At 39.9% G+C, this 19356-nt stretch overlaps 2 protein-coding genes across 2 annotated transcripts in view; one reads left to right on the forward strand and one right to left on the reverse strand.

Annotated features, from left to right (window-relative positions):
• CACNA1E (calcium voltage-gated channel subunit alpha1 E) overlaps nt 1-19356 on the forward strand; it is a 70919-nt gene that overhangs the window by 10615 nt on the left and 40948 nt on the right. The window contains exons 3-5 of the mRNA XM_053470275.1: nt 15438-15541; nt 15866-16018; nt 16435-16619. Of these exons, the coding sequence (XP_053326250.1) occupies nt 15438-15541; nt 15866-16018; nt 16435-16619 (442 nt within the window). The remainder of the gene's footprint in view (nt 1-15437; nt 15542-15865; nt 16019-16434; nt 16620-19356) is intronic.
• DENND2D (DENN domain containing 2D) lies at nt 3375-5398 on the reverse strand. Its single transcript, XM_053470272.1, has one exon. It carries the CDS (start codon nt 4955-4957, stop codon nt 3569-3571), a length of 1389 nt encoding a protein of 462 aa, XP_053326247.1. The 5' UTR covers nt 4958-5398; the 3' UTR covers nt 3375-3568.

Raw genomic sequence — 19356 nt, forward strand, 5'->3', positions numbered from 1 at the left:
ATAACTAGTATCTCTGTTCCCTTTTAGAAGACAAAATACAATACGGGGCTTGGATCAATTAATGTGTGATATAGTCATGAATATTCATATTCATTTGGCATCTGCTTGCAGCTATGTAACAATTGAGACAATTCTTTTATTCCCAAAGTGTTTTGAAGGACAGAATTTTTAAATAGAATTACAATTATTCAAATACGTATTCAAATTCAAAAACAGATGTGTACCATGGGGATGTTTATCTATTATTTCAAGTTTAATGCGTGGTGGAAAAAAATGTATGAAGAAAAAACATGTAGAAGAAAAACTATTTGCCTAAATAAATTCTATAGCTGTACAATTTCATATTTTTTCTTAACTGATATACAGTAAACCATAAACAACTCGACTGCCCAGATCTTGCCAGCAGACCTAGGCCAAAACCCTTCCCCTGCCTTTAAAAAATGAGCACATGACACGGATTGTGGGTAATAGCGCTGTGCACAGCTTTATTAATTCCCCAGCAGCTTAACAATAACACAACACATTGCGACCCAACAGCTTTTGGGTAAAGCCCAGCAGGGGGTTCCAAACATCAAAAAACCAAGAGCCCTAGTGCCATAAGTCGTCCCCTGGGTCTGTCTCCCAAACCTGTCCAGGCACATTTACACCACCGAGCTATCCGCTACACGCTGGCCAGGGGGAAATAACCAACATGGTATTCATTCTACTGTAAACAGCGTCGCCAGACACAGGTTCTGTATCATTTAGTTTACCTGACAATTGCAACCATGCATGGCATTTACTTACAACCCACCTTTTTCAACCTAATCAGCAGTTTTGGGTGTTGTCCAGGTGCGGGGTCAGTTGAGGAAATCATGGATCTCCCTCTAACAGGCCCAAAATAAAGGAAGTGCCATGTCTGTTTCTTCAGACCTCTGCATCATCGCTCCCTAGCACTGTGGGGTGGCAGTTGTTGCAGAGCTCTGGGATATGCCATCATATGCCGGCACTCACCACGGAAGGGTCATGAGATTGCTGAAGAGGTCTTGCTCTCCCATTACAGAAGAAGAAAGCAGAGGGATAAAGGAAAGAGATGGGGAGAAGGGTAGGCAGAGGGAGAATGTGTATACGGGCAGACATGTGTAAGGGCAGTATGCAGTATATGGGTGGTATGTATATGTGTGGATTGTGACAGTCTAACCATTCCTATTACTGTGTTTTATCCTAACTTAATGGTATCTTTAAAGCATTAACTAGTGATATACTGATAACCTTCAGGTCATTAGTTGGATCTGCCCTCCATGTCAACTTATTTTATATGATTCATTTATTGCCAATTTTAGTTGTAATGTTTAGTTAGAATGTATATAAAAATGTAACATGCATAGGTTTTTTTCTGGCTTATTAGAAAGTATTTTTTTTTTTTTTTTTTTTTTTATTTGTAGTTATTGTGCACTATATATAATTACACAGACACCCAGGATTTGGGTATAAAGCAAAAATCTATTTTTTATTTTATTTATTTTTTACAAAGCTGTAAAATAAAAAAATAAAAAGTTGTTTTTATTGCTAGCTACTCCCCTAACACTAAAGTGTCCAGTGCAGCAGCAAGTTGGTCTGTGAACTTGGTGATATAAGCTGCACCATAATAACTAGGCATAGCTAAATTATGCCTATGGTGGGTTGGGCAGAGTGGGTGGAGCTTCGGTGCAGTGGGTGTGGTAAATTTTTAAAGTAACTTATTGATAGCTCTTCTGCAAAGCGTCCCTTGAATATTTTTCTTTGTATGAAACGTTAGCCGCTCTGCATATTCAGGAACACAGTTCACATTTTGAAGCAATTTTATTATTCCAAATGACAGTACTTCAAATCAAGTATATAACAATCACAGTTCAAATAAAAATTAAACAGCAGCAAATTATCTCTCTACAGATCAAACAAAATTTGTAAAGATGCTAAGAGGGCCGCAAACCTGCCCTAACACAACCCCTGTGAAACCAGATTTATAGTTTACTGAGCCAATGGGCTGGCCCCACCCAAGCGTGTTAACTACATTTAAACTGGGAGCAGCAATCTGTCACCCTCCTAAATTTTATATTTTAGAATAAGTGTTTATACAATGATCAACACATAACCAACATACATGTACTAGAGGCACCTCTTATTCACTAAAGTGGGAGTCTGGAGGGGCGTTTCAGTTCCAGCTCGCTGTCATTATGCATTATGAAGGGCTAACCCTGGTGGGTTCCTTCCGCAACATGAGGCTGACCCTGTTTAATGCATAGCTAAAGAGGTATTACAAACTAACTTTCTCTTGCAGTGAAAGCTTATTGGAGTTAGCCCCATAACGTGCAGCGACATCAGGGAGCTGGTATGAAACCCCCTTGCAAACTTCCACATTCTATTGGAAGATTATGTCACACAATTGCATTTATTTATTCCTTCCCATTAAGGAAAGCCATTTCTGCCATTAGGAGCAGGGATAAGGGAGACACATTCAGTCTGGGAGGTAATTACACAGAGTTTCCACCACTTGCCACAAAAGTGCTAAAACAACAAAACAAATAATTATTAGTTATTGACTTCTCGTCCCTTCAAGTTTTTTGGACATGGACAAGAATAAATATCCGGTACCCCTGATTATTATACACCAGCTGTGTTAACATTGTGTTAATAAAGAGTGCCCCTTTGCTTTCTTACTGTGCATTTTCAGTTAATTTTACATTAATATACTAGAATTCAACATCAGGGCCAGACTGGTAACCACGAGGCGGCCCTGGCACTTTAAGACCAAAGGCCTCTTGATGACGTAGATGTTGCTGAAGGCTAGATATGCACAGCCACACTTTACGTTTTTAAGTCTATGTAGCCTGCGGCTGGGCATATCCAGCTGGCAGATCAGGGCATTTGCCCGGCCTGCCAGATTGACAGTCCCGGCCTGTTCCACATCCCTATTTTGTTAGCCATTATGTTTCATTAGTTTGTACCTAATATAAACCACATTTAAAAGTTTACAGCTGAGTAATGGCAGTATATTAAAAACTGGAATCAATTAGGAAGGAGTTGGTAAGTATATGAAATTATTTTGTATCATAAAAATAATCCAACATAAAAGACATGTTAAATGCTATACTGCACTGTTGTTCCAGCCCTTCATATTTGTTTTAAATAAATCCCAATTTGGAGAGAAAAAAAAAAATCTATTTTTTGTTACATAACTGATCTATTGAATTAAGCATTTTTTTTTAAAACAAATTTTAATACCCATGTATTGAACTAGAATTTGTGTCAGCATAGTGATGTAATAGCAAACAATGAGCAATAGAAATCTGTGTGTGTTAAGACTTGTGTAGTTTTGCATTGAACAAACATACACCTTTTTTTTTTTTTAACTCTTCCTATTCACATCACAATTTATGAAACTAGCAATCTATGTGAAATGGACATTGGGTCTATATGCAGCCATGCCCCAAAATTAAGCTTAATCACACCATTTGCATACAACCCAATTAATGTGCCTTTAACATCAGTGCGTGCTATGTAATGGAAGACTAATCTTGACTCTCCCATTCATCTGTTGCCTGGTTCTTCATTTTTTGTTCATTTTTTTATGTTCATGGAATTCCTGAATTTTCCTGTGAAAATAACCATCTTGCACTTCAGTGGTCTTTTCGGCTGCTTGAATAAGAATTGAGAACATTTGCGTCCTTACAAAAAGCTTGAGAAATCTCCGTATGCTTTTGGAAGGCATGGCTTTCAAGAAGGACTTCTCCTGGAATGCACGCACTCCCCCTTTCCCGGTTTTAAAGTGGGAGGAATAGTGTCCTATGACTTTAATGAAGAACTCCATGAACATCTCTGAAATTCCCTTGTTGAGCTCTTCTGATGACTGTGGCACCTGCTGTTGGCCTAAAAGTGAAGTGATCATGTGGTCTTCTAGTTTTCTTGGCAAGAGTTCTTCCTCGTCTCCAACTGTCCTTAGCAGTTTTCCATCACATAAATCCACTACCAGAACCTCTTCCATGGGCAAATCCCAGATTAGATCAATGAATTGTTTCTGCACCCCAACAATAAAAGGTGTTGGGCAGCACACAGTGTCTATTAAAGCTGGTGGGAGAACTGGGATGAATGTGTGCTCCCATGTGAAAGGGTACAGCAGAGCTGCAACAGCATGAATGCACTGAGATAACACACTAAGATCTTTTGCAACAAATATAATCCGCCTCTCTAGCACAACAGAAGCAAAAATGTGCAATATCTTCTTGGCACTTAAACATTGCAAAAGGGTTTTGAAATCAACATGTTCCAGTCTAGAATCTAAAGGTCTTGTGAGTTCTATCATCTCAGTCCCAGATCCTGGTATAAAGCTCTTAATCTTGACGGTTTTACCTGGTTCAGGGAAGGTAGCCTCTCTCAGGCCCTGCATGAAAGGATATATAACTGCTGTGGCAATCTGTCTTCTTTTTTCCACCTCATCAAGTATTTTTGCAAAAAGTCCAAAGCAGCCCAAACAACTAATAATGCAGTAGACTTCAGGAAGTCTAGGACCTTTCCCGGAGGGCAGGAGTCTTCTGCAGTACCCAAACTTTCTACTGCTGTCAACATTTGTCAGGACAAACGAGAAGGTCTCGCTGGTATATTCCGTAAGAGGAGTCCAATTATTCCCTTCTGGGAAGCAGAAGACTGGGATGGCCTTCAGTAATCTCTCCTCTTCTTCTCTTTGGAAGCTTAGGAGGCTCTCTCTCTTTGGGAACTGGTAGGTTATCTGGGGCGCATAACCCCCTGCTGATGTCTTCTTAAGAGATACGACCACGAGGTACTCAAAGAAGTTCTGGCCGCCGCTCAGCACAGCAGTCCGTTGGTCGGTGGCAGCGTGGTGGGGATGCGCCGCTTTTGCCCCGTTAGAGATCTCCTGGTTGGAATCTTTGGAGGATTTCCTTCGGAAGCTCCTGCGGATGATTCCGGGCAGCTGAGCCATGGCAAGTGTACGGAGCAGAGCCGCTTACCGAGTCCGCATTATCCCGCACCGCGTCTCTTCCGCACTCTGCCACCTGGGCCACTTCCTGGAGGTTGTCTCTCGCCTTCTCGGTGAACTTTGCTCTGCCCCGGTTCGGTGACCTCTGCCTGGCTGCAGACGCACCTTGCTGGCTGTTTCCTTTCTCTTTTACTTTCTATCGCAGCGCGGTTTAAATGTCCGTAAAGTGGCGGGCTGCTGCTATGCAAACGGACAGCGTTATTAATATCGCTTTGATCGGGATATTCCAGCATGCTAGACGTGTCCTGGCTGCCGCGGTTGATCACATCGAGCAGGCTACGGCTGGCTGAGCATGCTGTGAGCAGTAATTAACATTCCTGCAGTTGCACGAGTTGGACGGGTGATTCCCGATAGGATAGTCCCACTCGCGGTCACGTGACACGCACCTTCCATGGGTTCAGTGGGAGGAATGCAAGGTGTATCGCACGTTACTAATTAACCCGATCCGTGTACAGACCGGTCTGACTACTAATCAATTAAAGACTTTATTTTCTCTGGACACCATTCCTACTAATGTCTCAGGCTTCAGATGTAAAGTATACATTAAAGTGTGTTTGTGTGTGTATATATATATAAATTTATATTTATACGCGTTTTATTTTTTTTATTTTATAATTATTTTACCCATGATTTTGTATGATCACACAATTTAATAAAGGGAATATTTTGGGGGTTTTCTTCTTTAGAAAATTGCTTCTATTAAATGTAAACTATTTGTTCAAGGGTAGTTTTGTGTTTATAAGCAAATATAACCCAGGTAATGGCCCTGAGACTCTTTTATCTGAAAGGTTTCTATTGTCTCTTTTTGTGCAATATAAAAAATTCCCTTTTTAAGGAAGAAAGGGTTTTGTGTATTCAGCAGGGATGATGTACTTTTGAAATTATTTCCTTTTTTTGTATTTTAAGCCTTGCTGATCACATGACCTGCTTCCACACCCACTGTGCTGACATCACCTGCTCTCATGTTATGTCAGACTTTTTTTCAAAGATTTTTCATGAAGCTTAATTTCCCCCAGGCGTCTCATATATCAATGCTGTATAGGTATTTGTGGATATACCTAGACTGATCTGTCACCTCCTACAGGCAGATAAGCGATAAATGCATATGCTAAACAGGATTAAAGAGATAATAGTTTTTTGTGTGTCATTGTTGCAAACAATAGCTTCATCACATTCTATTGAGACTTACAGAATACATTGTATCTCTACAGAGATGGTAATGTTGTTCATGACAATGTTGTGTAACGAGCAATGCAAAAGTTCTATTAAAAGTTTATTAAATGTGTCTCTTACCAACTAAAAAAAGTGTCCCACTAAACTTAGGCTGTGTGTATATCTCAGATAATTGACAGTACCGGCCCTTTAAAAGAGCATAGAAAGCAAAAAAAAACAAAAAACAAATACACATGGCGAGGGAAGCCCAGCTGTAGATCAGTTGGAGAACTTGCCCCTTTATCAAACAACGCCAGGAATTTCTATTAACCAGCAAATGTTTGATAAGCATACTGGGCTGCCCCGTACTGAGGATAGGCCTGGTCTACGGCATGTGTCTCGCACATGGCTTTTGCGTATAGAGCAGGGGTTCTCAAACTGCGGCCCTCCAGCTGCTGCAGGACTACATCTCCCATAATGCTCCTTCAGCTAAGGGGCTGGCTGAGGAGTATGGGAGATGTAGTCCTGCAGCAGCTGGAGGGCAGCAGTTTGAGAACCCCTGGTGTAGAGGGTTAAAACCAGAATTACCGAATGTCCATACAGCATGACAATTACTAGCAATAAACAAGAAAAAATATATGAGCATCGGATGTGCGAGGAAATTTAACTGAAAGCCATGGCGGTTTCTCATTGCAAAATCTACTGAGCACACACTTAGACAACGGTTTGTGCGTAGATGATGCAACAGGAACACAGCGAGGTTTATTTATTAAAGGGATTGCTGCCAGGAGAGTTGTGTTTCAGCTCCCTGACTTCTCTATACATTATGAAGGTCCAGCTCCAGTGAGATTTCTTTAAAAGTCCCCTCACTCATTGAATTATGCATTATACAGGGCCAATGAATAGCGATCGCAATAAAAAAAACATATATGGCTAGCACTCAAAAGAATACAGAGAAATCTAATATATAAAGCAAATATACATTTTACTTAAAATAGTCATGAAATAGTATAAATACAGATAACATACCAAATATAATAAGTATGGACAGGACAGGCTGACACCCATGAGATTCCCCCAATGAATAGCGATGCCAGGGAGTTAAAACCACAACTTTTTAATTTAAGGTGCCAAAAAAGGAGGAAAACATTTTGGTAGAACAGCAGGCTATACGGTAGACAATTAGCGGTAAGGTAATGTCATTCATAGAATGGAAGGCAGAGCTAAACATTTGGCGCAGGGCAGCCGGAAGGGAAGACAAGTAACATATTCTGAAATGTGTTGAAAGTGAAGGTAAAACTGTTCTTTCAGGTATCTCCGGAGGTGAAGCACCAGAAGGTATTGTGCTTGTGTTATAAAAAGGTGTCCGTTTTGTGAAATGAAGACCGGTCTATTGTACAAGGTAACAAAAAGCCAGCAACTTTTGAAATAAAAATGATAAATAAATTATCATCCTTCATTAAGATGAACTGGTTAACAGAAATACACCAGCTTCAAAAGGCTGCAGAAGATGAGAACATGTACCATATATTGAGTAAAACAAGCATAACAGAGAGAGAGAGAGAGAGAAAGAAAGAAGATATCCCTGCATGAAAGGACATTTTGTATGAGATCCACATTATTTATTTCAACAGAAGCATGAAACTGCATAAAGAGTATATATTCACATGTCAAAAATACATAAAAAAGGCGATAAACCAGTTTCCTGCAGAAGGCGTTATCTGGTTCATGCACTTCCTCCCTGCACTAGAACTGTCTAAGCAGTCTATATATATATATATATATATATACACACACACACACACACTATATGGACAAAAGTATTGGGACACCTGACCATTTTATGACATCACATTCTAAACACATAGATATTAATATGTAGTTGGTTCCCCCTTTACAGCTATAACGGCTTCCACTCTTCTGGGAAGGCTTTCTACAAGATTTTGCAATGTTTCTGTGGGGATTTTTGCCCATTTATCCAGTAAAGCATTTGTGCGCTCTTTAGTGACCTTGCTTTGTGCACCACTATATACTGGGGTGCAGCCCCAATCCTTAAAGCCAGTATTAAAACCTCATGCTGACGAGTCCCTTAAAGGATGAAACCGCCGTCCATGAGTGGTGATCTGGCTACTGCACCTCTTTCCTGGGCTTTGTTTAATGGCTGTAGTACAGCAGCCATTTGCTCTAAAGGGATCCGTGTATAAAGAGGATATAGAGGCAATAAAGGTGATCATTATTAACCTACCCAGAATCCCTTGCACTGGTGGTAGAACCATGAGATTTCTGTGAGAAAAGCATGTCTTCTGGCTCGTTTTCCCCACTATGCCTAATTATATAGATATATATATATATATATTCAGTTTTTCCATTGCACCTGAAAAGTTGCTTGTTTATTGAGCTCGGGAAGGAATGCGTTTTCAGCTTTATGTAGGAACATGTGCATTAGGAAATCTGCATGTGGGTGCTGAAGCTGCCAGGACTTAGTTAATCTGCAAGATGGTGTTTCCCATCAGGGCACTGCTGGCACGGAAAACATGTTATATTTTTTATAAATAAAATAAGTATTTAATTCTTGCAATAGTATCAGTTGTGCTTGGGGGATATAGGCAGCATGTGTGGGTTTATTATTACCAATGAATGATCCTTTGAAGGAAATAAACCTTAGCAGATGTGTAGTTTGTTCCTTTCTTTCTGATGGTTCAATAATGGTTTAGTAACATGAAAGCCACTTGAGGCACTTATTTCAATTTCTATGGCAACAGTATCTTTTTTGTGTAACGTGACAAGCATCCCCTGAAAAACTATGAATGAGGCAATGTCATGAAAAGAGGCTCCAGGGAAACCGGGTATAAAGATGCCTCCGGTACCCGGCCCTGGGGTAAGCAACGGTCGAGAAGAGCGGTCAGCCTTTGTAGGGCAGACCTACAGGTACAGCTGTACTTCGCTGTGGCTAAGAGTGCAGCACACTTGAGTGGCGTATCTGGTGCTTAAGTGTGTGGCCACCGGAAGAATACACGTGGCCACATGCTGAGTGAGTATTAAAGAGTATTAAAGCATTTGGCTGCTTGTATCCAACCAGTGGCTAATCGTCATAGGGAAAGGGATACTTTTCATTAGACTTGGGCGCCGGCCAACTCTTCGTGTTCGTCTTCGTGGGGGAAAAAAAATATTCACCTGTTCCTGTGTTCGGTTCGGGCGAATATTCGTGTACATTCTTTGTGTTTGTTTTTTTGTAGAAAGGGTTAATGCGGGGTTAACGCGGTATGCACTACGCAGCAGCTTTGGCGCCAGGATTTTAAAGGTCCATATGAGCAACTCTATTGGTCACCAGCAGGGGGCTCTTCTGCCATCAACCAATGAAGTGCAAGGGCTTGTCTTCATTTACTAATCTCCCTGATCCCTTCCCCATCTAGCCTACCTTATCTACGCAGCATCACAGGGGTTAACGGGAGTGGAAATCCGTAGGTTCGCCGTCAGGAGTTAAAGGGTCGTGCGAGCTGCATACAAGAAAATATATCAGGTTTTAAAAGTCATGGTAATTAAAATCAAAGTCTTTTAATATCTATCATTCACCTAAATTCTAAATTAGAGACCAGCCCCCACTCCATCTTTCTTTCTCTTTCCAGGACAATTAGAAAAAGTGTTTGGTCTTTGGTTTTGATGAATAATTCATTAATATTCTATGTTAATGATTTATGTACCATATGCCGCTAGCACAGGAGATATGTGTAACATTGAATAGCTTATATTAACCCTTCATGTGTGCTACCATTTATTTAATCACCCCATTTCTGCTAGATCTCAGTTATACTTTCTTTATGTTTTTTGTTGTTGTTTATTTTGTTCTGTATGTAGCCTTAATCACACCCTGAAAACCATAAGCACAGCTTAGTAAGCAAGGGCCTACGTGTATAGTCTACGTTCAGTCACAGATAATGGACTTGGAAGATCTGAGATGATAACAAGCAAAATACATCTGTGATGATCATCCATTAGAGCGTATTACCTTCGTGCAAAACAATTTAGATAAACAAGAAAATGGCTACAATAATCTTTAAAAATAACATAATTGAACGAATTGTAGCTGCCGGAGAAATAAGTAGTGTCGTACCGAACACAATGCAACCTTTTTTGGACCTTTGTTTTTGGCGTTGCACACTTTTTCTGTGAAAAATAAAAAGATCACTTGTAATTTGTGAATATTTTAAGGAAAAAAAGCAGAAACACTTTGCCAGTGAATAGTCACATTGCTGCATGCCACAAGGTAGCTATAAGTAGCAAGGGGCCAATGGAACCCGACAGAACAGATATAGAGAAGTGTTTTGGGTTTAAAAGCTAGAATTTATTTGGATTGGGACGTTTGCAGTTACATTGCTACCAAGTTGGATGTTCAATGCATTAGCCAGTCCAAGTTCTTCCCACTAGCTCAACAAAGGTCACGATTCCTCTAAGCCAGGCATGTCCAAAGTCCGATCCGAGGGCCAATTGCGGCCCGCGTTCCGGACTGATAAGGCCCCACAGATAAGTTGCCCAAATATACGGTAGATCTGTTTTTTTATATTAAAGGCAGAGTGATTTAACATCTGTTTAGATTTGTCATCCAAGTCACAAAATGAAAAGTATGCCGTTTTCAATAAACTTCTTATGAACAGCTTTTTACAAAAGCTACCGTACTAGTAGAATGTTTCAGCTGGGCCCTTTCTTTGGTTGCTATGGCGATTAAAAGCACTTTGTACCGGGCCATTTTTTAAGTATAACACCCATTGAGTCTTTCCATTGAATATATTCAGAGCAATATAAGGCTGGCCTTAGGTGTTCAGGCACTCTGATTCCACCCCAGTGGCACAGCCACTCTTACCCTAGAATCCCTTTGTCCCCTCCTTCACTGTGCTACACCTTTTTTTTCCTCCCCCATGTAGTTCAGGTATAGAGTAAATAAATAATGCATGGAAACATATCAGTTTAGATATAGATCAACTGAAAAATCACATGCATTGAAGGTACAGATCTAATAAATAATGCATGGATGCCCTAAATTGCAGACATAGATCGCAGGTTGCACACTGTAAAGGTCAGCCTTGGCACCCGGATTGCACACATAGGACTTGCCCATCACCCAGATCGCATGCACATACTTGCTTGCCCCTAGACATACTTGCCCTGACATACAAACACTTTCAAAACACAAACACACACTATGTCTCTCTTCCCTTTCTCATTATCTCTCCTCTTTGTCATTATCTCTGCCCTTTCTGCCCATCTATCCACTTTCTCATTACTCCTCTTTAATCCTCCTCTTTCTTAGTATCTGTCCCGTTTCTCTTTAACTCATCTCTCCTATTTCTCTCCTCCTGTGTCTCTTTTTCGCACCCTTTTATCCCCATCTCTCTCATCGTTATCTCTTCCCTTTCTCTTTATTTCTCCCTTTTTCCTATTGCTTTCCATTCTCTTTCTCTCTCCTCTTCTCTTTACCTATCCATTTTCATTATCTCTCCCTTCTCGCTGTATCTTCCCTCTCTCCCTCTCTCCTCTTTCTAATTATCTCTCCCCCATATGTTGTTCTTTATCTATCCATTGCTCCATTTTTCACTTTCTTTCTCTTTCCTTTCTCCCCGTCTCTTACCTTTCTCCCTATCCTTTTCTAATTTCTTAGTTTCTGTGATGGCAGTAAGAAGTCTGGTCACACAGACCTCTGCTTTAGTGCTAATGTGATATTCCGGCACTCAGCAGCAGTTGCTGGCACGTTTCCCAAGGAGCAGTGAAAAAGAGGTCTTTATTAGCAGAGCTCGCGTTTCCTTTCTTTTGGCCCAGTTTGAGGGCAATGCTGGCAACTGACAATGCTCCTCCAGCAGCAGGCAGTCCATTACATTACATTTATTTATATAGCACTAGCAAATTCCGTAGCTGTTACAATAGAGTCAGTAAAATAGCTTAAAATCACACACAATAACAAACTGGCACAAAAGGAGAAGAGGGCCCTGCTCCTGCAAGCTTACAATCTAGTCGGTGGTAGTCGGGAAGTGAAACAGTTGGAGAGAACTGCTTGGATAGGGATGCGTTGTTCAGGATGATCTGGAGAGGTTGTTGGTCGTTCAGATGGCTTGATTAGGATCCTAGTTGAGTGTTAGGATAAAAGGTTGTACATTTCTTGAAAGCTTTTGAAATTGCAGTGCAAGGGAGCTAGTCTGGTGGAATGAGGCAGGGAATTACAGAGAAGGGGGTACAGCATGTGTGAGATCCTGAATGTGGGAGCGGGAAAAGGTAATGACGGTAGAATTACCTCTACTATAAGTAGTGAGTGGCCTTTTGTCTTAGCAGTGAGGTGGATGTTTTAGTGAGTGTGGTCTTGGTGGAATGCTATGGACAGAAACCAGATTGTAGCATCTTTTTGTTACATGTGCTTTCTGAATTTTTTTTTAAGGTTACCTAATATCACCTTTTAAGTATTTCCATTTTCGTTGCTGAAACTTGAAAGGGTGAACAAATCTTACACTTTAAAGTGTGAACTGGGAACACTGTTTTAGAGCCAAAAAAATAATTAGCAAATTCACAGCCAGGGCTAAGCTGTTAAAATAAAATAATAAGCCTTATTTCTGCAAGTGCATTTTGCAGAGGAGCAGAATGAAGAACTGTGGTGAAGTGAAGCAGGGTAGGAACTCAAAATAAGACAAAACATGAGAACAGAAGCAGGCACCACGTGACAGACCACTGTCTAACCCCTCAGTAGATCAATGGAGGTGGAACTCCAACATCACAGAGGCCAGGGAAATAGCTGCACTCTTTCAATCTCCGCCAAGCATTCGCTGATGGATTTAAAACAAGTTCTAATTAATTGATCTGTTATACAAGGTAGAAGAATGTAAAAGAACTCCAGGAACAGGGACCATCAAACTCGCTTCGTGCCAAACACTAGCTCTTAATCTTAGTCAATACACGTTATTTATTGGGCTCTTTGCTGGGTAATAAGGGCCCGTATTTATGGTGGGTTTTTAGACAAGTGGCAGCCTTTCAATACATTAACTCTTTATCAGACCTAACCTTCACTTAACCTTTTAGGGTCAAAGGGCATCTCTCGCTTTACATATTCATCTATGGTAGTTCTAGCTACAAAGCAGCAGCTCACAGGGGTCTACACACTGCAGTTGCGAATGCCAAGTGCTTATGTCTCTGGTGCTACATCTGGAAGTAACATTCCTACAAATATAGGAGAGAACCTGAACGCAGAATGCCCTCCTTGCCCTGAATTTTGAGTACCTTGGGGATTATCCAATATCTATTTCTGAAAGTATTAATAAATAATCAAAAATGTGGCCTGCCACAGCTAAAAAAAAAACCCAAAACATTTATTTACTTAAAAAGTGAACTTTGACTTAATTTGTTGAAACTGAAATGGTCATTTGAAAGTATTTTTATGTTGTCACTTACTGGAATATTGGCCCTGAGAATTGAGCAGCTTGAAACTGCAGCTTGTGCAGGCTGTAACGGACATTAGTCACCGACTAAGTGTCAAGATTAAAGGTTACACAAGGGTAAAAAGAGGGTTTGTCTGTTAAAGTACAGCACTCTTTACAGGAAGTAAAGAGCATCATTCCATTAATGATTCAACTAATTAAAACGACCTATAGCATTTATCGGCATTGCGTATTTTAGGGTTGTTTGGTTTAAAAGTAAGTGATAGAGGATAAACCATTAATGTTTAGAAGGCCGTGATCTGGACGGCAATATTCTAAACCCGAAATCTGAAGTCATAGATTTTTAGGTAGACGAGCCGAAGTCAGGGCAGGCAGCAATGCTAAATTAATGTATTAATGTATGTTCATTAAAGACGCAACAGTACTCTTCTTACTATGTCAATTATTTTATTTCTGACTCACTTTTTTTGTCAAGTTGCTGCACAAATTGGTAATAGTGATATTTACAGTTCCTACCAAATCCTTATGGCTCTCCTTTCTTTCCTTTCTTGGTTTATATATATTTTCCAGCAGCTTATGGCTATTTCCATACAATAAGAAAATTGATTCAGTTGCCCATTCACATGATGAGTGTGGTGGTGTGGGAAGGTCCATGTGTGTGGTACTAGGTTGACCAGTGGGCTGGTTATGAAAAAGAGTGGACAAAACTGGTTAGAGGCTCACTGGCCCTAATAGAACAAGACATTGACATAGAGGTCCACCAAATACAATGTATGCTCATAACACATGTCTTTAATTACTGTGCATGTGCATGTGTAAGGTTGTGTAAACATGAATGAAAGGTTCTAAAAGATTAAATAGCTATGGGCAACCCTTGAGATCATATGAGTAATATTTTGAGAAGCCATTCCCCAACTTTTTTCCTAAAATCAAAGTTCCTGATCAGTTGTGACCCAACCATCAAAGCTGCACTTAAAACGTTACTTAAAAACTCTACAGCATATGATCATGCTTATATTAACCATGATAACAGGTACTGGTAATTCTGTTACAGTAGTATACGTAACAAACGAATCCATGGTTGACATCTTATAAACTGTTCATGTTGTGCTGGCAAATTTTTTTAACAGTCATCATACAATTTAATCCTTACATTTATATAAACTATGGTGCACACATCACATCCAATGCTGAATTGAAATAACTTACTGTTACTAATGGGCCTTGTCAGTAAAGAGATGGAGTGGTTGTAAGGGCTGGCTTTCGGGAGGGAATTGGATTGCTAATTACAGAGCTTGCTTCAGTCACAGCATGGAGAGCAACTGTGGCCTGTAATTAAAGAAATTAGTCAAACAATGCCCCAATTTAAGATTTATTGACGGCTAGGATCACTCCGGCAATTTCTTACCCCTAAATTGTGTCAGATGCACTAAATCTACTGTTTGTCATGTAGATACACATTGTCCTTTTTGGATTTCTATATATTGAAGTTCATAACCAGTCCAATTGACAAATTTCACTGGATATATGTATGGAGTGTTAAATGTTTTTTTTGTAGCACTTACATACTCATTTATACAGCTTCCAGTAGCTATTGCCTGTGGCCCCTGGCTAAACAGTGGGTCCTGCCATGGTCCACAATAAGTATTATATTGTTGAGCATGGTGGTTGCAGCACCATGTTGCGAACTAAGCCTAACAGTGTAATCATGGGTGGCATCTTAGTCCATATACAACAACACAAAGCAAAGATCAATATCCCATAGAATAAACAAATGATTGCGGCAAGATATGAAAAACATGTTGTCTGTGATTGTAATGAACTCGATAATCTTTATATTTTTCTTTATTGATTTATAGAATCTTGGCTACGGCTGGAACTCACTTTAATACTCATGTGGACCTGCGTACCCTGCGAGCTGTCCGGGTTCTCAGGCCGCTGAAGCTGGTCTCTGGGATTCCTAGTAAGTTTTCTCATCGTCATATTTATTCCTTAGCTTCCTGTTCTCAGAATTTGCATCATTATTATTATTAAGATATTATACTCTTTGGAATTTGCTTGTCTCAGGATGAGGAGAAAGGAGCGAGCTAAAATAATTTGTTTTTGGAATATCATATCTGTACTTCACTCATTTTTAAATCAAATATCCCCAAAACAATTATAGTATCCTGTTGTGCATCTATGTATGTTAGTGGGTATGGGTCTTGTAAATTTGTCCCTGGATTGGGGAGTCATCAGATTGGGTTTGGCCTTTGACTGTTCACTGTATTTCATTTCTTTTGTGCAGGTTTACAGATTGTGTTGAAATCGATAATGAAGGCAATGGTCCCCTTGTTACAGATTGGATTGCTGCTCTTTTTTGCCATCCTCATGTTTGCAATCATCGGCCTTGAGTTTTACAGTGGAAAGTTGCACAAGGCCTGTTACAGGAACATCTCTGGTATAATTACTTTAGAGATATTGTTTTCTCTTATCTGGGAACGTTTCTCCGTCGGTCTACATATACAAGCTGCAACTGACTAGGGATAGACTGGGGGGCTTTTTGTGATGGCAATAGACAAACCAGCATGGAGTAGGCAAATCTAAGCACTGAGGGGAGATTCAACACTAAGGGATATGAGACAGACATGACAATCAGTTTATACACCAAAAACCTCAGGGGAGAATCCAGAGAGCTCCAATGTGTAAATAAGCTTGAGACTAAGCTTTTAAGGATCCCCTCAGCATTATTTGTTCCTATTGCCAGATGTCATGTGGCTTCATGTGTGCTATGAGCTAGGATACAGTTGTCCAAGTGGACCTTCATGGCATTGAAGTGGCACTCAAAATTCAGGTTTTCTTTTTGTTCCACTCCAGGATGGGAGTTGGAACCTATGGACCCACCTCATCCGTGTGGAGTGCCTCGCTGCCCATCTGGGTATGAGTGCAGGGAATGGATTGGACCCAATGATGGAATTACTCAGTTTGACAACATCCTATTTGCGGTGCTGACCGTCTTCCAATGTATCACCATGGAGGGTTGGACCACAGTGCTGTACAATGTAAGTAGCTTCATTCATAGTTCCTTATCATGCTTAGGGTCAAAATGAAGAAATCCACCTTGTTCATCCACCACTGGCCTTTTTATGCGTCCTAGTATTTCCCACCTAAATGTTGCTACTCTTAGAAAGGAACAGGGTAAATGTTTCCAATTTGAGTTAGATTATATCAAAAAAATCCCTTAGCCCTTCATGCCAAAATGTTGTTGTAAGCATACCCCAGAACATCCCAGGACAGGAAAGGTGTGCATCTACTTAAAAAAGGATTTAAGTGTTACAAGGCTCAGCGATGGTATGGGACTGTATTAACTTTGTAAGATGTATTTGACAGAGGAAATATGATTTAGGTCTGTTTTTAAATGTATTGGGGTCATAAAATACCTTAACATGTATCGATTTAACAAAATTGTTTTATATCAGTATCATCAGTATCAGTATTGTTCCACCTTTAGAAGTTGTTATTTCAACATGGTGACTTAACAATGTATGCAAGCTGCTTAAACACCCCATGTATGCTGCTTCCACATGTGGTGTAGCTTACAATTGGCAAGGTTTTGTGGATAATCGGATATGAAACGTTATGGACAGATCAAAGTATGTTACATAATAATATGTATATTCTTCCTAATAACGCAGAATGTGAACTCTTTATTCACAATATGTGAAGATTGAAATCCACATTAAACAACGCTGTGTTTCACGTGGTAAGGACTGTTAACAGTAAAATAGTGAGGGGTTGTGTAGGCTTCTATCCGCACCTACAGAGATTGCTCTCATCCAGCTGCACTTCCATGAGCAGGTGTACTCTGTGGCATATGACTACTACAAGGTAATTCTTTTGTGTGTCAGAGTAACAAGTAGTTTAATGTGCCACATTTTGCTTGTCATCACAGACTTATTTCTATGCATTCTAATGATATACATGATATAATGTTATATAACTAATCCCATGAGACAAAAGGGTGTGGGGCCCAGAGAAGATGATAAAGCAGAATTAGAACAGTTTGTGTGATGTTTAAAGAAGGAGGGCAATAAGGTCACCTATAGTGACCCATGGCATGATAGTAAAGGTCACAAGAGTATGCAGGTAGGAATGGTCCTCATGTCACAAGAGACTCAGCAACTCTTTCCCAGTTGTAAGGCCCTGTTTTCCTACTGGGCCATTACAAAGACCAATCCTCTCTACCTGTGTTCTCTCTGGTAGCACTGCAGAAGTATTTTATACAGGGGAAATCTAACTGGTCCCTTGTGCTCGACATCAACAGATGGACCCTCTCAAGAACACGCTTCCTTACACAGATAACAAGGAGCATATGAAATGAGAAGGTTAGATATAGCACCCCTGATAACCTCCTGGCATAGAGCCCATCACCACCAGGTCCAACCACTGGCCAATAGCTCGTTGGAGAGACTTGTTTGATAAATGACTACACCAACAGGTCTGATAACCAGCAGATGACCACTAGGTTCCATGGTAGGCTACAGGGTTTGAAGGCTTAAATTAAGATTTATGGCCTTATAACTGAAGAGTTGAGTTTAGTACGCACGAGATGTTCAAATTCGTAAGTATCATCATCAAAGTTATAAGTTTATGTCTATCAAAAACATAACTTGACTTTATTTACCTGCTGCTACAAGATTCCTTGTTATTTGGACTTGCAGAATCCAGAGCCAAATTCTAAAATAATGGGAAAAACTCAGCTCAATCTCTTAGTATATTTTTTCTTCCCACCACATACAGCTCTAGACCAACCATGTATTGCAATTCAGCAGTGCTACAAATACCTAGAAAAATAGGATAAATATTAATTACATAGGATAGTCTATGCAAACTGAAACTCAAATGTTAGTGAAGAGAGTCTATTGTATATTATATGGTTTATGATCATAAACATGGCTGTGCTGCTCTAGATATTCTAGCTTCTTTGTTCCATAGTCATTAATTTAGTTTTCCTTTATTTATCTCAAGAGTGTAAATCCTTTTGTTGTGAGATCTCAGGCGTAGGCAGAGCCTGGTCTTGTTCAGATTTTTCCTCACAATGCAGCCCACAATTTGAGAAAAAAATATTCACTCAAGAACTCCCAAGAGATATATATGAAATTCACAATCTGAATAAGATGCACATCAGCACAGAATATGCTACCCAGGAAGATTCTTCCCAATCACAGAGCGGTAAAGCAATATCAGCCATTTGGGAGATTATTTTCACTTACAATTGTTTGCTGTTGAACCCATAGCTACAGGGAATAGACCCTGTTGGCAGCACAACAATGAATCCATACTTTCTGTTACTCCAAGGTTTAATACAAAGACACGTTTCAATAAGCTGAACCTCTTTGTCAGACCTGAAAAAGAAACAAAATAGCTCTGTGAAATGGAAAGTGAGTTCCTAATTTTCTCAGGTTCAAAATATTGTAGAAATACTGCAAAATATAGTGTTGCAATATTTAATAATGCCTTAGTTGTGCTAATATTCAATTTAACTTCCTTAACACAGAAAGAGTGTGCATTTGGGAAAACTTAATTAGTAATGCAATCATCCATCTGTATTTTAAAGAAATGTCAAAAATGGTCCTTCATAACCCCTAGTGGAATATGTGAGGACAAGGGCCTTCCCTAGAAGGGAACAGAATGACTTCACTTTTGTGAGACCACCAGGGCTCTTCATCTGTGTCTTTCTACAATCACATAAGGAAAAGACACTGAGGGTTGTACATGATGCGGATCATTATATAGTGA

This window comes from Spea bombifrons, chromosome 6, assembly GCF_027358695.1.
Source record: "Spea bombifrons isolate aSpeBom1 chromosome 6, aSpeBom1.2.pri, whole genome shotgun sequence".
Lineage (NCBI taxonomy): Eukaryota > Metazoa > Chordata > Amphibia > Anura > Pelobatidae > Spea > Spea bombifrons.

What these genes read in the sequence shown, in the direction of transcription:
- DENND2D (XM_053470272.1), bottom strand. Translation starts at nt 4,957, where the DNA reads ATGGCTCAGCTGCCCGGAATCATCCGCAGGAGCTTCCGAAGGAAATCC.